General features: G+C 51.0%; 1 protein-coding gene across 1 annotated transcript in view; it reads left to right on the top strand.

The window, feature by feature from the left end:
• The first annotated feature begins 156 nt into the window (after positions 1 to 156).
• Ephb1 (EPH receptor B1) overlaps positions 157 to 18,607 on the top strand; it is a 429,402-nt gene continuing 410,951 nt past the window's right edge. The window contains exon 1 of the mRNA XM_031343409.1: positions 157 to 647. Coding sequence (XP_031199269.1) covers positions 590 to 647 — 58 coding nt within the window. The 5' untranslated portion in view covers positions 157 to 589. The remainder of the gene's footprint in view (positions 648 to 18,607) is intronic.

Genomic DNA, 18,607 nt, shown 5'->3' with positions numbered 1-18,607 from the left:
GGCTGCAGTTCTCCAAAATCACCACGAGAGGGAGCGCGATCCCCTCCTAGCGCCTTCCCAACCCTCCCTCACAGCCTTGCAAGCAAAAGTTTTTCTTAAACTAACAATGCCAGTGTAAGGAGGTGCTCGCGCCTGATTGGATGAGGGAATTTTGCAGGTTTGATTCCTTGATTGGACAGGAGGTGTTAGGGGTGGAGAGAGAGCTGATGGTGGGGGATCCCGCTCCCTCCCCCGTCAGTCTGGCCCGCTCTGTCCTCCCGTAGGCTCCGCTGTAGCTCGCAATGTGACACCAGGACGCACACGCTCTCGCGCGCTCTCCCAGGCTCGCTCTCCCTCACCCTCTCTCACACACGCACGCACACACCCACCTCTCCCATAAACACACACACACACATGCACACCCACATCCACGCGCGCCCGCACCGCCCCACGCGCGCACACTCCCGCCCACGCCCACGCCGCGCTCCGGGGAGTCCGGTCCCGGCCAGAGCGCGAAAGGACACGGAGAAGCCACCCGCCGGGAGCGCAGCGGCGCCCTGGGACGCGGCGCGTCTCCGCTGGGGCTCGGCCTGGGGGCCGCTGGCCGGCGATGGCCCTGGATTGCCTGCTGCTCTTCCTCCTGGCATCTGCAGTGGCTGCGATGGAAGGTAACGTACCCTTCGCGGAGCAACTTGGTGGCTGGCGGCTGCCAGTTCCTGGGTGCCGCGCGCTCCGCAGGGCTCCTTTGGCTGCTCGGCTTAGTCGGGCATCCTGGTGCTGGAGGGCGAGGATGTCCCCGAGCCTGGGCAGAGATGGGGCACCGGGCTGGGGCGGTACCCACAGGCATGCCCTGTGCCGATCCTGGGCGCCCACAGCAGGTTCGTTCGCACGCAGAGTCTCCCAGCTCCTGCGCTCCGGTGCTCCCAGATAGCACGATCGCCGGACATCTCCGGCTTTGAGAGCCTGGATCCCGCTGCATTGCGGTGCGAGCTCCTTAGCTCTGGGCGAAGCTGGTCTGGGAAGCAGTACCTCGGGCCACCGGGCTCCGAGAGTCGGCACCTTCTGCTCTTTCTATCCCGGGCCTGGATGCGCTGGCTGGCGAGCGGTAGCTAGTCTCCCCTTCCCAGTATGACTCTGGGCTCGGAAGGCAAGAGCTGCTTGGTGTGTGTGCATGTGGGGGGGGGGGGATCACAGAAGCTCCTACTGGTACCCCAGCAAGTGGCTGCCAAGAGACAGGGGCCAAATCCATTGACCGCACCCTGGGGGGGAAATTAGCCCTAGAAGCTGCCGGGTTGCTGTCTTCCAGGGACAGCAAAAGCGAGGCGGACGCCTTTCTCGCCTTCTGAGCTTTGGAGCAGGGGGGCTTGGGTGAGTGCTGGCCGTGCTTAAACTCGTCCGGCAGTTAGGAGAGACTGCGTGGTTGCGAGCCCACGAGCCGAGACCCCATCCCTACTGGCTCAGCATGGTTGTGCCTCCCGCTGGTGGCGAGCCAAGCCCGCTCAGCGGACCCCTTACCCGGCGCACCCGGGAGCCAGGGCGCTCAGGGCTCCCGCGAATCCCGTGGGAAATCCCTGCTCGCCTCCCCGCCTCCCGCCCCCTTCCCCGCCCCCCACCTTCCCTGCGGAGCCGCGGCGGCCGCCACCTCCAGGGACGCGTCTCAGTAGAGGAGGAACAGTTAGAGTTATCTCGAACGGAGCAACTCTGGGGTGAGGCGCAGCCGCCAAGCCACCCCTGCTGGAAGCTCCCACTTCCCGAGGGATGTCTCTGGCCAGGTGGACTCCACCCGGTCGGACACTCCTCGTGGAAGGGTCGCAGCTCTCTGTCTCCCTCGTTGTGTTCCCATCTGAGAGCTAGCTCGGCTGGATTGCCGGTTCCAGGTGAAACTGACTCGCTCAGTGGAAACTCCAGACCAACACTGGTCCAGCGTCCAGAAAGCACTGCCCATTTCTAAAAGAAACTGGCATACCCCCGTGCCCCACCCGGTCATAGCAGGGAAGATGTCTTAGGCATGGCAAAGACTACCGCTGCCCAGTCTCCGTGGAGATGGGGAAGCGAGGAAGCAGCAATTACTGCACAGAAAGCTCTCGCTTGTTTCCTGAAGGTGGCTTTTTGTTTGTGTTTGACCTCCTGCTGCCCTGCGGCTGATCTTCCGGGGTGTGTGTGCGTGTGTGTGTGTGTGTGTGTGTGTGTGTGTGTGTGTGTGTGTGTGTGACTTTTGGAATACGCAGGGTCTCGACTGGCATGGCGTGTGGTCAGCATCCCAGCGTAGATTTGAGGTGGATGCATCTGGAGACACGTGCAGAAACAGAAAAGGATAGAAACCAACCCGCAACAAAGCCGGGTGAGAGCAGTTGCAAGGTGGGGTGGCCTACAGGACTGTGAGCTGGGGGTGGCCTCAGCTTGGGGCTGCGCTGGTCTGGTCTGCTGCTCTTAGCTCCTCCGGAGGGTCAGGGATTCGGTCTCAGAGAGCTGAACGAATGTCTCTGATGTACACTTTAGGAAGTGCGCTTTTGGCTTCGAGTCTCAATAGATGAAGGAGGGAACATGTATATATAGGCGAAATAGTTTGCAGAGCAATTCGTGGGAACAAATCAGGACAGATTTCTCCTGGAACACTTGTTTTTTCCCCCGCCTTGACTATAGCCCCTTGCCTTCCTAGTGGAGCTGTTCATGGGTGCCATTGTGTACGCCCAGTCTGGTGTAGAGGGCCATGTCACCTAGGCCTGCTGTCAGGGTCTACTTCAGAACTGTGGCCCTTCTCTCAGTGTCAGGGTGGGAGGGAGGCTTTACCCCTTGCTTGTCAGGAAAGCCTTATTCTGGGGATTGAAATAAAACTCCGAAAGGGTTAAAAGAAATACCACATTCAGCAGAATATTAAAACAGCATCTTGTCCCTGCTCAGCGCGCAGGGGCAGAGCACACCCTTCACTCCCTCCTTTTCCCGAATGACAACAGGCAGGCTCATTTTCTCCTCTCCACACATAGAGCGGCCTTCCCGCCTGCCTGGCTGGGTTGGGGCCAGCCTCATTTGGTTTGTGATGAGCACAGAATAATTCTCAGAGGAGTGGATCAATGAGCCGCCTACACAGACAGCAGGGCCCTCCCCAAACTCAGCTCTGGGGGGGGGGGAGGCAGTGTTCTCCGTGGTTTCAGCCACTCTGGTGTCTTCACTCGTGTGTCTTGTCTTCTTCCTGGGATCTCTGGGGTGGATTTCAGGCAGGTCCTCAGTTTAAGCTGGGGCAGGTACAAAAGAACAGTGTCTGTCACTCGTGGTCCAGATGGGGAGATGTGGGTGAAGGAAGACAGGTCCTTATGTGACCTGTGCCTGGGTGGAGGAAGGGAGGTAAAAAAAAAAGAGAGAGAGAGATAAAGGGGAGAGGGAAGGAAGGAGGGAAGAAGGGAGGGAGGGAGGGGGAAATAGCGGGTGTGTTCCTGGCTCTACACTACCTGGTCTGAGGCCAGGGGCTAGACAGGGGAAGAGCATCAGATAGGAAGCTGGTTGGTCTTTATGTGGGGAAAACCAGACTGAAAGAGAACAACTCCTGCCTGTCTCCCTTTCCAGCCAGTCTGCTCTGTGAGGTGTTAGGGGAATACAAGCAGTGAGGGGGAAGGCTTGCTGGGTTTGCTGGGCTCCCTGGGCACTCTGGGCTCCCTGGGCTCCCTGGGCTCCCTGGACTCCCTGGACTCCCTGGGCTCCCTGGGCTCCCTGGGCTCCCTGGGCATCCTGGGTTGGCTTTCAGTGGGGATCCAGACAGATGGTGAAAGCTGTTGATGTCCTCTGGACTTTGGGACACAAGGTCTCCCCATAGACGCCTACTTCTCCAAACCTTTGTGTTTTCATTCCAATCAGGACCACGAAGCCAGACCATGGCCTCTGGCTGTTTTTTTTTTTTTAATCTCTAACTCTGTCACTTGGAGACTGTCATCCAGACCACCCACCCTCAGTACCTTCACTGTCTAGTGGATTTAGGGCCCGCCCACTCCAGCCTTAGATGCTGGAGCCAGTGGTATGAATTCTGAGTACATACTTTGTACTGTGTTAAAGGGAGATAGGGCCAAGATTAAAGAGACACTTGTCTAATTTTTAAGTTGAGAAGAAAAAAATCTATAGCTAGTCTGGAAGAGTTCTGTGGAACATGAAGACTCAAGAAAGCCATGCTTTTGTAGCATAGGAAAGAGGGAGAGACTATTCTGAAACCCTAAAGAGGAGACAGCCATTGTGGCCAGGGGATCTGTGATGTCTGGAAACCTGCGTGTGCCTGGGCAGCGGGCTTGGGCCCTTGCTGTGGCTCCAGGTTCAGCGAGTGCACTTTCTGTGGTTTCCTAGAGGATTCTGATGCAGGGGAAATCCAGCCCCCTGGAAACACGGTCAGGAGAATAGGTCCGCATTAGACTGAAGTCCAAAATTTGGGGAGGTTTTACTTAAGTCTGCACTGGCCAAGTTGGAATGACTTGGGAATGTGCAGTTTTAGCAAAGTACTTGATGACTGAGAGACAGGCGGCCTAGTGCCAGTAGATTTTGAAACTGCTGGGGAGAAGTATTCTGATGCACACACACACATATGCACACACATATGTGTGTGCATACACATGCACACAGACATGTGCACACACACATGCACACATACATGTGCCCATACACACACATATGGACACACACACGTGTGTACATACACATGCACACATGCACACAGACATGTGCACACACACATGCACACAGACACGGCACACACATGCACACACACATGTGCCCATACACACACATATGCACACACACACACACACACACACACACACACAGAGCCCTCCGTCACTTTTTACAATATTTTTATTATCAAGTCCTGTCCCATTTTTTAGGCGAGAACCTGGGACACACTAGTTATACTTAATATTTAATAAAGATACCTGCCTGGATAGTGGTTGAGCCAGAATTTGAAGTCAGGCAGTCAGGGTGTAGACTTTGTGTTCTTACCCACACTTCCTCATTCCGCCTCCAGCATAGGTTTTACATGCAGCCGGTTTGGCTTCCATTAAGGGATGGAAAGAGCTTGGTGCCAGCTCAGCTAGTGGCTGTTGCGGTCTTCACTGACCAGCTGGGCTTCCAGGATTCTATGGCCTTGGAGAAGAGAAATGACTCCACACTGACAATAAAACGTCACTTCCCACTAAGCTCCCCTATGTTTCTCCCTCCTGCCTCTCCCCAGGACACATCTAGATCAACATCTCTAAGGAGATGGCCCAGGCTCTTACCTACCACCACTGCTCTGGAGCGTACCTTTCACCTGGATTCCAGGAGTCTGCTCCTTGGAGAAGATCCCTCTATGTCTCCCTCTTCTGCCCTAGCCACTTAAGGAACCCGAATATTTCTATTAAATTTCCCTGTCTCGGAAGATGGCGGAGAAACAGAACACTGGATGTCTGCCCTTCTGAGGAAATTACTATAATAATAAAGTAATGCCTTGGGAGAGATTTCATATTTAAAAGAAAAATTTTGCATGCAAAATGCCTCAGCTCTGTCTGCAGATTCCATTTCGGTTGCAGCTATATAGGTGGAGCCCCTGGGTTGGAGTGTTCATCCACACTCCACACTGAAAGGGGATACTGCCTAAGTGGCTGGCTCAGAACATCTGCACCATCAAAAAAAAAAAAATCCCAGATGTTTTAGGACCCTCGTGCTGGCTTGTTGGCCACATCTCTGAAGGTTAAACTGTAAAGGACAAGTATTCCAAAGAGATCTAGAGGAGAGTGGACTGATCCCTTGTGCATAGGAATCAATTTCTCATTGGAACCATTGATCAATCAGTCAGATGCACAATCACACTCCCCCTTCCCGTGACTCAGTTTCCTCAATGTTGAGTCGGACTGGGAGGGAGGACCATGCAGAGAGAATAGCAGAAACTTGGAGCTGGGTCTATTCTAGGCTTAAAGTGGTGGGCGGATGGATAACTACAAATAAAGTCCTGTGAGGGGCAAGGTGACCCCTGGGGGATTGAGACAAGTGCATGGATCCTCACCGTGGATCCTCACAGGTATTTGAAGATTCTTTCGAGGGATTCTCAGGCATTCAATGTGCAGTCATCCCAGACTAATGAGGAGGAAGGCTTGGTGAGCATCAAGCAGGGTCTTGACCCAGCACTCTTATGGGGCAGACTATGCTGTAGGAATGCCCACCTGCCACGGACTGACGGGACTATGGGTTCTGGCCAGGTGTGCACGGGATTTGGCTTTGACAAACAGACTCGACACGAGTGGTGTAAGGTCTGAGTGTATTTCTCAAAAACTGACATGAGGCTTTTACAATTGTTGCAAAAGAGAAATGAAAAATCTGGCAGCTCAGTAGTCAAGGTACATCTGAGACCACCTAAAACACACTAGGTCTAAAACATCAGCCAACTCCTCTGGACTGGTGCAGCACCCCCGGGCTCCGAGTATGTTCGGACTGCATGGGCCCAACCAGAGTCCTGGGGGGCTGCAGGTGCTCCAGCCAGGAGGGTAGAGGCTTGAATCTCAAGTCCTCAATGCTGAATGCTCGAATCTTCAATGTTGAATGCTCGAATCTCGAATGCTCAATCTCTTGAATCTCGACTGGTACTGCCTGCCCCCCCCCCCCCGCCCAAGCACTCTGGGCCCGGGGGGGGGGGGCTACGGACTTCCACCTAGGTTCTGGTTCTAGTCGAAGTGTGAGCGAGTCTGAATGCTGAATGTTGACTGCTGAATCTAGAATGCTCAATGCTGTCTCTCTTTCTGTAAGCTTTAATGCCCTACCCACAATGCTGGAGGCAATTAGTTAGAATGGCTTAACATTCCAAGCCAGGGTTTGACTAGGACGTTGGAACATTGGTGAGGGTCAGAGAGCAATGTCCGAATTTTCTTTTTCTAGCTGTTAAGAAATCTTAGTGGGCCCCTAGCACACAAGTACGAGGACATATCTGGGCTACCTCTGAGTTTGGGGTGCCAGGCGACAATGCAGAGGCAGGAGACTGACTTTCCTTGAAGCTTACGCCTCAAATACCGCCGTCACGCAAAGTGTGCATGGCACCCACCAGCCAGCAGCAAGTTTAGGCATATGTAGGCAGCGCAGGTAACGTGATATGGTCCTCTCTGACAACACGTAGAACTGTGTGCCAGGTGCCTCTCAGTGACATTAGATGCATTTATCTCTGATTTCTTTAATGAGTTTCATCTCCATCCCAGCCTAGCAAATAGGTCCTGTGTTACTTTCTGTGATGTGGTGACAAAAAATGGCCCGCACAGACAACTCAGAGCAGGGGACATTTATTTTTCTCATGGTTTGGGAGGATTCAGTCACCTTCAGGGGAAGGTTTGTGGAATAGTCCACATGATGATGGAGAAAGAAAGCAGAGAGGGAGAACTCTGGCACCGGGCTAGCCTCCTCCTCTCCCCTCTCTTCTCTTCTCCTCAGGTCAGTACCCTCAGCCCATGGTGTCACCTATGTTCAGGGTGGATGCCCCCCTCCGTTAATATTCTCTGGAGAAACAGACACACTCCACTGTCTCTCGAATCCCGTGGCAGAGCTAATCAAGCTGCTCTTGCGTTCACTCACCCTCATGGGTATGCTTCATTCCACCATAGTGTTCAGCTCGCAAAGCGTCTTCCTCACCTGCCTGCCCTCTTACTTTCTAGCAGGTATGGATGGAGGATTAGCTCCGGAAAGATGCCCCACGCTGAAGATCAGGGGACGACCTTCACCACACTCTAATAACCCTGCTGGCAACTAGTGCAACCAGATGACACATCCGGTAAAGGAGCAGGCCCTACCTCTCTCTGTCACCAGTACAGATGTTTCCCCAGGTCAGGTGAAATCTCTGCAGCTGCAGACGACACCATTAACAGCTGCTTAAGGAGGCCGCTCATAGAAGGCTCCCCCAGCGTTCTCAGTGGCAGAACTGGGCCAACGTGAAAACATCCAGGAGACTTCCCGAGAATTACCAGGACTCATTTCTGGCCACAGTCCGCACCTGAGGCCCTGTGTCTCTCATCTCTCCCCTCCTGCTTTCTGGCAGCAAGTGACAAAATGAATGATTTGAATTTAACCTCCTTGCTCTGCTTCCCCACTTCCCAGTGGAGGTGATAATGAGCAGAGAAATGGGCAGAGGCAGGTGGTCAGGAGAGGAGTGGGCAATTGAGGGGAGAGGGGCCCTAACACGAGCCTTCAGACTATCTGCACTGGAAAGTCAGACACACCATGGTCTGCTGAAGAAGGTGCTGAAGAAGCTCTAGGGAGCATGCAGTAGGTATGCCTCCTCTGCCATCTTAACACTTGAGAAGCAGGACAGGAGACAAGATTTAGGCAAGGAAAGGCTGTCTAGGAACCACCCCTGGTACTGCTCGCATCAGAACTGGACTGTGTTCCCACCCACTCGTGGAAGGTTCACCCCCCTGCATGGATGCACATGCCTTCAGTAGTTTGCTGGGCATCTGTTCTGGGGTACAGGTGAGGGAACTAAAGCCTGCATGGGCCTTAACTGCCCCACATCTAAGATCCAAAATGGTTTGCTACTAATCACTGCGTATGTGTGGATTAAAATTGGGAGCTTTTACTTCTAGACCATGATCCCTTTACCCCTTGTCCCATCTGATATCATTTAAGGTCCCAGGTGGCCATTCTTTCTGTGTCTGATCTTGGGTCTCTTCTTATTGTGTAGAGCTGCCTCAGCTGTTCTGCAAACTGGAGAGCCACCTCGGGGTGTGTGGTCTCTCCTTTCCACACTCCTTCTAAGAGCCTCTCCTTGTTTCTGGGGTCACAGCTTGCTTTCTTTCACCACGTGTCCTCTGGGTCTTGTACTCGTTGGGTTCAGGAGCTCAAATGTATGCAGAGTGGAATCTGTGCCTATCTTTGCTGCCAAGGAAGTGGTCAGGAGTGGTGTGTGTGTGTGTGTGTGTGTGTGTGTGTGTGTGAAGGTGGGGTGGGGAGATCAGGGCACCATGCAGGTCTATGTCTCTGTCCATGGTCTTACCTGCTTGAAACAGGGCTGGAGTCAGATGGGTGTCCTTGTTTCTTCCCTGGGGCCCTGCCCTACCCATCTCAGCTTGGGCCCTGCTGTTTCCTGATTGACCAACTACTCCCTTTCCTCTGGCTAGCTGCAGGTTAGCCAGTTTCAGAGGAAGAGACTGGGCTGAACTTCAGCCCCGGATATGGGAACTCTTTCAGCTTCTCAGTCTCTGGGCAGTGGCTTGCCCTCTGAGGGCCGTGAGTGTGGATAGGACCCAGCAGGAAGTTGAACAGTGGTAGCAGAGAGTTGGCCTTACCTGTGAGCCACAGCTGGGCCCTGTGGTTGACTGTTTTCTGCTTTCTGTTGTGCTGTGTTTCCAGCAACAGCAGCATAGGAGCCTTGCTCTGTCTCTCCCATTGATGCCAGGGGTATCTGGAGCTGGGAGGTGAGCCGGAGGAGAGGGGAGGGGGTCCTATGTGTTCTCATATCCAGTTCTGCTTCTGAACTCTGCTGCTGCTCCTGGATGTCTGCTGTGGTCTTCACGGGACTGGAAGCCCCTATGGTGTGTCTCCACCCCTCTGAGGATGAGCAACACTACAGAAATAAGGGTAATCAGTAAGCTCGGAGGGAAACAATGGGGTGTCAGTGTCACCAGAAAATCCATTAAGTTTGGGGGAAGTACTGAAAAGCCACTGCTGAGAACACACTTTGGGTGTGAGGCCATGACTTGGTATGTGGGTATCCTCATATTTATACCACATGTGTGAGTCTCTTGCTGCTTCCCCGGTACTTCCAGGACCCAAGAAAGACCTTTCACTATCCCGCTTTTCCTTTCCTTGTGTCCCACTGTCCCCTCATACTGCCCTCTCCAGCTCCACACAGGCAAACATGGGTGCACATGTCTTGCGGGCCTTGAATATCTGCTGTCCTTCATTCCCTGAGAGATCGGCTGACCCTCTGCTGTAGTGTTACCTCTGGGGTTTCAGATGGATTTGCTGAGTTTCTTGCTGATCTTTTTCAGCTCCAAACTAAGCTTGGGGTTCGCCCCAATGAACCCCTCTACTTGTGAGCATTCCTTGCCCCAGGGTCTGATCACAGAAAGAGAAGGAATGTTTAAAGCTGAATCATGAATATTGTATCCATCTGCTGTGGTGATAAAAGACCAGAAAGAGCTAGTTCTCTCTTTCTCTCTTCCTCCCCTCCTTCTCTCTCTTATCTGAGCTGCCATATTGTCAAAGAAACTCAGGTGGCAGGGGGAGGTCACAGGGATGTCCTGTGCGCAACCCCAGCTCACCTTCTAGTCCATAACCATCTTCAGATGCTTGGCACAGATGAGCCTTCAGGTGGCTGCCACGTCATCTTTTGAGCCACCACTGCCTTCCCTGAGTGGAAGGGGGCAAACCTTCTTCAAGAGCTTCATCTGAACTGCAGGTTCAGGGACAAAATAAATGCCACCGTTACTTAAAGACACTAGGGTTGGATTGATCATGTGACAAGTGATAACTGGAAACCCTAAAAAAAAAATGGCAGAAAGAATTAGGAAGCCATGCAGGAGAAGGCTGAGGTGGTGGGGAAGACACTGTGTTTCATTCATGAAATGTTTTGCAAACATCTGCTAACCTCCCAGGGTGCGCAGTGTCAGTGTCCGGGTGCTCCATCTTCAGGAGTGGGCTGGGTACTGGGGCATAGCTGGTCACCAGGAGGATAAACAACATGATTTCAGAACAGATATAAAGGGAACAGATGGGATGTGACTGTGAGTGCTGAGAACAGGGTTGGGCAACGTAAAGTTGGAGGCAGGAGGCTTTCTTTCTGTTTGAAGGGCAGCCTTAGCAAGCTGGTATGCTATGCATGGGGGATAAGTTTTGAATTGACTGGAATTCTGTCTGGTCCGACTGAGCCAAGATGGAAGATGCCTTACACAGCAGGTGATGAAGCCTGGTCTCTGAGTGTCATGTAAGGGCTGAGCCACTCCCAGATTGGGGAGTCCTGATTCCGTAAGGAACAACTCGTGGGTGAGACTGCAGGGCAAGCATTTGCCCTGCAGTCTGTGCTCACCTAGAGCACTTTTGTTGAGCATCTGTGTGAGAAACGCTCTACTGAGGACCAAGACCACTGAGATAAAGAACAGAGCCTTTCCTTTGAGGAGCTCACTAAATAGCAGACTGGTGGGGGAGACAGAGGCTCGGAAACTACAAGCTGCTTTTGAAAGGACATTGGAGGGATGCAGGTGGATGCGTGGATGGTTCCACACCTGTCACTGGCGGATGAGGACAGAGGCAGGCTTCAAACCAGAAGGGGTTGAGGAAGAAGTGTATGTGTGCGTATGCGTGTGCGTGTGCACGCGCACGCGTGTGTGTGTGTGTGTGAGAGAGAGAGACTGCGTGTGTGTGTGTGTGTGTGTGTGTGTGTGTGTGTGTGTGTGTGAGAGAGAGAGAGAGAGAGAGAGAGAGAGAGAGAGAGAGAGAGACTGGATGTGTATGTGGGGGGCATAGGGGATGCCTGTACATTTGTGTGAGATAAAGACCACCATGTGTGTTGGAGGAATGGGTTTTCTTGGAGGAGGGACAGGGCGTTGTCTGAGGTGGAGGGTGGGTAGAATGAGAGGTCCAGGTGGCTCTCATCCTTTTTCTCATGAAGGTAGACACCCAGAGTTTTCCACCAACGGCTTCAGGCTTTACCTACCAGCCATATGTTTTGTTTGTAGTGACAGATGCTCAACTAAGGCTGGAGAAAAAAAAAAAACCTGAATAGGGACACTTGTTATTGCTAGATCATTTGAGACTGAAATCATGTCCATTCTCGGGGACAACATGCTGTCTCTGCATCGTTTATTCCTCATGTCTGCCTTTGTTCCTTAGTTCCTGTCCATATCAGCCAGGGTCCTGATGTAAAGCAGACAGCAGTGTTGAAGGGCTAACTTAGGAAACTCTTTACAGAAATATGCAGAGAGTTAAGGGACCCAGTGAAGATGGGGATGGAGCCAGATCACCGCAGTGCCAGGTCATTATGTATCCCAGGGCTATCAGGACCTGGCCAAGAGCGATCCTTAGAAGGAGCTTCCTGAGAAGGGCCAGACACAGGTAAGAATGTAGCTGTTGCCTAGACTGCATAGAGCAGGGTGGAGGCTGTCTTCATTCGATCCCCCCTTTACTCTGTCTCTTGCCAGCACCTCATATCGGATGAACTCAACAAGAAGGCAGGAGCTCCATGGGGAGGCATTTCACTTGGTAAAGTGCTTGCAGTACAAATGCAGGAACCCGAGTTCAAATCCCCAGTGCTGTGGGAAAGACAGGTGTGGCAGTGCATCTGTACCCTGTGCTGGAGAGGTGCAGACAGATGGACGCATGGGTCTTGCTGGCCTGCTCATCTAAGCCAATCAGTGAGCTCCAGGTTCAGTGAGAGATCCTGTCTCAAAGGTTAAAGAGGAGAGCAGCTTAGTAAGACACCCCATGTTCTCTGGCACACACATGCACACGCATGAATGCATGCGTGCCCTAAGACAGAGAACGCTGGAGTCCACTTGACTCAGGCCATGGAGGTTGGTCCTCTAAGGCCTAGAAAAGTTAAGAGTGGATATGGTGGAATTAACAGAGAAAAAGGGTCATCACCCCTGTTGACTCCGTCCTCTGCCCTGTGTGGTGGTCACATGGCTGTTAGCAGTCTCAAACTCCTGGCCTCTTGAATTATCAATAGACATATAAATTCTTAACCTGCCGCCCTCCAAAGCACCCTGATTTTTGTCCCTTTGTCCTGCATAGGTCCTGAGCCGCTCAATAAAGCAGGCTTTGTCACAGGAGGATGGAACACTATCGTTGGTCAGGGTTAGGTCACATGGTCCAGAGCTAGTTTGGGTGGGGAATTATCTCTGATTCACCTCAGTTGCTTAGCTTAAGGTGCAAAAGGGCAAGTTCCTCACACACAAGTCAGCATACAGTCACTGGGAGAAGCAGAAAGGAATGTAAGACTGGTAGCCATTTAACCATACTAATTCTGTGTTCCTGGTTAACCAGATAATGGAGCAAGAACCATCACATGCACAGTAAAGGAAAGGATGTGCTCTATGGAGGCCAGAAAGCAGAGGCTAGGACTCAGATGGCCTCATTGGAGACATGGCGAAAGCTAAGGATGTAGACATTCACAGGAATGTGAAGACCAAAGAATGGAAGGCTGGAGGCAGCTGGGCAGCAGCTTCTGTCCTGGTGAGGATGCTCTCTCTGTCCCTGGACACGATCAAACTCCGGGTGAGGAGATGGAGCGCTTTGGCGTTGGGCTAACGGCAGAGTGGTTTTAAGTCTCTGGTGACCGCCTTGAGTCAGAAGGAAGGGTTCTTACCGTGGAGCTCTCTGTCAAAGCAGTGGCCTGAAGCCTTGGCCTCCTTCACACTGCAACACTCTGGGTCCCTGTGTAGACACTGGTGCACCTAAACCTAACCTCACGTGGAAGCCGAATGCCCAGTGGAAAGCAAGAATGAAGGAAAGGCACCCATGTAGGTCAGTGAGGTGATCTTTTTCCTCTTTCCAGCCACTGCCAATCGTGATTTAGCTACTCCCAGGCTTCAGTACTGAGTCAAAGTTTTCAACATTTGTTCTCAATTCTTCCTTCTTCTAGGTTTTGGAACTTGCACAAGATGGAGGGTCTTTAGTGCCCTTGATGGAATGCAACCCCCACCCCTGTGTGTGTGTGTGTGTCTGTGTATATCTGTGTGTGTCTGTGTGTTTGTGTGTATCTGTGTGTCTATGTGTGTCTGCATGTGTGTGTGTCTGTGTGCTTCTGTGCATCTGTGTGTGTCTGTGTGTATCTGTGTGTCTGTGTGTGTCTGTGTGTGTTTGTGTATGTCTGTGTGTGTGTCTCTCTGTGTGTGTCTGTGTGTGTGTCTCTGTGTGTGTTTGTGTGTGTCTGTGTGTGTTTCTCTGTGTGTGTGTCTGTGTGTGTCTGTGTGTTTGTGTGTATCTGTGTGTCTATGTGTGTCTGCATGTGTGTGTGTCTGTGTGCTTCTGTGCATCTGTGTGTGTCTGTGTGTGTTTCTCTGTGTGTGTGTCTGTGTGTGTGTCTCTGTGTGTGTTTGTGTGTGTCTGTGTGTGTGTCTGTGTGTGTCTGTATCTGTGTGTCTGTGTGTGTGTCTGTGTGTCTGTGTGTGTTTGGGTGGTGGTGGTACCTGTGTGCACCTGTGTGAATACAGAGACCAGTTAAGGATATTGGGTGTCTTGCTCTATTACATTCCACCTTAGTCAAGCAGGATCCCCAACCAGCAACCCTCTTGTCTGTATACACATAGCCATGCATTTTTTTAAAGCCTGGGTGCTGGGGACTGGAGCTCACTCAGGTCCTCATGTTTGAACAGAAAGTGTTTGTAGACACTGTTCAGGCCACTTCTTTCATACTTTAAGTCATACTTTCTCAAGGGAAAGAAAAGTATTTAAAGTCTGCCTAGAGCTCATCAGGGGGGACTCTGTACTTTCCAGGCTCCCTGCTCTAGGGTCTAACTTTCCTCTACTCTCAGACAAGTGGAAAAGAACAGGTTTTTGTTTGTTTGTTTGTTTGTTTGTTTGTTTATTTACTCAGTAGCAAACGCTGTGTCTCCACAGGAAAACCAGGGGTTCTTTCCCCAATCAGGAGAAAGTCCTTTTCCTACTTTTCCTTTCACTCACCTGACTAGTTGAGAGCATCCCCCTCCCCTCCCTATTCTGGGATCTTGCTGCTAAGTACTTACCACCTTATTTGCATCTCAATGGTTTCTTAGCAACAATCACACCCTAGGGATCAGGTACAAAGCTGCTCTCTGCCACTGCCCGCCAGGGCTCTGTTGCTCTCTTTTACAGGTACTCAAGTTCTCCAAACAGAGTCCCATCAGACTCCAGGCCCATTTCCCCAGAGCATCTCATGGGTTTCACCCCAGCCTTACCTGAACACGCAAAGTCTTATACAAACTGTGCATTCATTCAGATATGCCCAGGTAATCTGCTGGTTCCCAAAGAAGTCTGTCTGTTCTGTAAAGAATGTTTATAGGAAGAGAATCCTGTCAAGGAGTAGACAGGAATTGAGTCCATTATATAGATCTGTCAAGTGAGGCTCAAGAGGTGTGGTGTGTTCTTGGAACATGCCTGAGGGACTTGACTTTTGGATGCTACCACCAAGTTCTTACTTTACACTCACAGATATTCCACTTGCCAGCTATGGAGCCCTATCAGAATAAATTCAAAATAGAGTCTGTGTGTGAGGGGTAATGGAGGCAGGGTGGGGGTTGACAGATCCTGTGTGTGGTACAGGTGTCCATGTTTGTGCAGCTGCATGAATCTGTGCATGCATGGAAGAGGTCAGAGAATGATGTGGAGTCCACCTTGGGGGAGTCTCTCATGATCCTGCAGCTAGGCTGGCTAGCCTGCCCCGACCCGACAGTTCTTCTGTTTCCATACTCTACCCCTAAGCACTAGAGTTAAAGTTGCATCCACAGCTATGCTAAGATTTTTATATCTGTGCTGGGGATTTGAACTTAGGTCTTCATACTTGCATAGCAAGCACTTTGGCCCACTAGTTCATCTCCCTGTCTCCCAGAGTCAGGTTTTAGCCTAGGTTTGAGACAATCTTCATGGAAAAACCTAGGATTTCCTTGTCATCTACCAGACAGGAGTGCTGTTGTCCGAGGGAGAAGACAGAAGCATCCTTACCTGATTCTTGTGGGCTGGACAGCTGCTGTTGTTTCTCTTCACGGGTTTGGCTTGGGTTGCTTGGGGGAAGTGTGTGTGTGTGTATGTACAAACGTGTATGTATGTGTATGTGCGTATGTGTACATGTGCCTGTGTCTCTGCCTATGTGCGTGTACATTCCTGTGCTCATGTGCTTGCATGTGAGTGTATTTATGCGGTTGATGTGGCTAGACAGTGGTCCAAGACCATTTAGCAAATTAGGACATTCTGCCTGGAGTAGGTGGTGCAGCTTCTTTTAAACAGCACCAGGCCTGGCTGCTGAGATGCATGGGCATGGAGCAGCCTGGCAAATGGAAGCCACCATTCAGAAAGGGACAATAAGAACAACGCTCGTTCTACAGCGCAACTGACCTTTGCGACTCCCACTTCATGTTGTTATGAAATATCGGGGAAAGACTGAAAGAACAATTACGGCTTTGTCATAATGTATCAGGCACAAAAGCAAGGGTTCTGAGGAGGCGCTGGCTCGGCTGAGCCTGACAATGCAGGGACTCGGCTCCAGCGCTTAATTTCTTCTCATTTGGAAGTTGTCTTCATTATTTAACACCTGCTAGAAACAACGAATGGATATGCTGTGTGTGTGTGCCTCTGCCACCACAGGCTCCAGACAGGGATAGAGAGATACAGTGCTGGGGAGGGGAGATGCCAGCTTGGGAGGGCTTCTGCTAGTCCCTCTATGGACAGTAGTGTACTGGCCCGCTTGAAGCCTTCTTTGTACATATGCAGTCCTGGCTTAGTAAGGCACTGATGTCAGGTGTCTTAGCTTCACTTCTGTTGCTGGGACAAAATGCTCTTACAGAGGAACCTAAGGAAGGGAGAGTTTATTTCAGCTCACAGTCGAAGTCCGGGCAGGTGGAAGTTTGAAACATCTAGTCACAATGTGTCCTCGGTTAAAAGTAGCCAGCAGTGAGTACATACAGTTGCCCACCTCTCTTTCTTCATTAATACAGCCTGCCATCTCAACCAGGAATAGTGCCACACACTGTGGGTGGCTCTTCCTACCCCAATGAATGTAATCAAGGTAGCTCCTGTGGGCATGTCCAGAGGTCTACCCCTCAGGTTGATGGTGTTAGTCATGAGACTGGATAAACTCATGTCAGTGCTAAACTGAGGGAGGGTGAGGGGCTGGCTTTCTACCCTGTAAGGGAGGCTCTTGAGAGCTTGTGTGGTTGTAATTCTTTCACATCACACTGCGTTTCCTGTTCCCGTCTCGCCGTGTGGACACTGGTGACTCGTCGTCTCAGTGGGAATGTCTACCATCTGGGCTGGGACCGTGCATCACTGTTTTCTATGACATGATTCCTGCACACAAACCAGTGTTTCTCGGCCTTGTTCTGGTTGATTTTTTTTTAATTCCCTTCCTTCTGATCCCTTGAAGCTGTTTTTCTTATGTCTCATGCTGTGAAATGTTATGCTACAGACAGCCAGGGTACCAGTTCCCACACTGAGGCCTTTGGCAGGCCAAGAACCATTCTATAATTCAAGTTGTTTTAACTTTCCTTCCTGATGGAGAACCGGGCTCCCTCCCTGTGGAGAATGTGCTGTCTAAAGAAGTGGGCCTGGTGGTAGCTTAGCCTGTCTTCAACTGAGTTAGAGCAGGCTGTAAACCATTTCTTTTCCTAGCACTTGGTGTGGAGCCAGATGTAACTGGCTCACGAGGTCTCTGCTAGACAGGTATTAATTAGCCCTTTAGCTGTTCGAGTGGTACCAAAACCCAGAGAAGAGCTGAGACCTGGGGCTAACTGAGAGAGGCTCAAGCTATGGGAAATGATGGTCAGGGTGGAAATGGCCTTGTGTTCTAACATACTCACTCATGCTGGCCTGAGCATGCAGAACATCAGCCCTGCCTCTAAGGATGTGAGAATAGGTTCATGCAGAAGACCAACCCTGACTCCAAGCAAGTGAGGGTGGCTTCTTGAGTCCAGGTCAAGTCTTTGAAAACATAAGCTCTCTTGAGATACAGTTCTCAGACAAAGAACTTTTCACCGTACCATCTGAGTCCACAGGACTCAACACATGGAGGTTGACATGTCACCACCACACAAACACAATTTGAACACGCCCACAGCGACCCCTTTTTCTTCATCAGCACTTTCCTCTCTCTATCTTTAGCCTCTGGCAACCACCGGTCTGGTTTCTCTGTTGTTTTGCTTTTTCCAGACGCTTATGTAACAGGCTACTCTCTCTGTCTTGTTTGGCTTTTTTCATTTAACAAATATACCCGAGAGTCTTCTCTGTTGTTGTATTACCAGTCCTTTTTATTGCTGAGTACTATTCCATTGCGGAAGTAAATCTAAACTGCCTTATCTACTAGACTTTCATTTCTAGTTTCTAGTTTTTAGCTGTTTATCAACAAAGCTACGGCAAATAAGTACACGTCTTTGAGATACAGAATGAAAAATATGTGTTCATTTCTCTTGGATAAATACTGAAAGGTAGAAATGCTGCTTATTATGGCAAGTGTGTGTTTACCTTTGTAAGAGACTGTCAATCTGCGTCCCACAGTGACTGTGCCATTGTGCACACACAGGTGGTGTGTGAGGCTCCCGGTTGCTCCTCATCCTCCCAAACAACTGGTATTGTCAGTCTTTTTAAATGTAGTTGTTCTGGTGGGCGTATGATGGTGTGACATTGTTGATTTCCATTCCCATCTACCTAATGGCTGATGATGGGGTTTCTGTGTACTTCTCACTATTCACAGACATTGTTGGATGAAATGGATGGGCAGATTTTTTTGCTCGTGCTCTTTAGATCATGATACGAGAACCTTTTCAACGTGGATGACTGTTTGCAAGCATCAGCATGTCTTCATCCAGCTCTATTGTGTGCCTGGGCATGTGAGACAGGAACGCTGCATGGCGGTGGGTACAGAAGGTGGCTGGAAAGGTCGACAGATTTCTTCTCTAGGTCTTCTTGTTTCAGCTGAGTAGCCTTCCTTCCCTCCTTCCTTTCTTCCTTCCTTCCTTCC

The sequence above is a fragment of the Mastomys coucha genome, unplaced genomic scaffold, assembly GCF_008632895.1.
Source record: "Mastomys coucha isolate ucsf_1 unplaced genomic scaffold, UCSF_Mcou_1 pScaffold23, whole genome shotgun sequence".
NCBI lineage: Eukaryota > Metazoa > Chordata > Mammalia > Rodentia > Muridae > Mastomys > Mastomys coucha.
The sequence above is the reverse complement of the archived record's forward strand: the minus strand, read 5'-3'. Positions and strand labels throughout refer to the sequence as shown.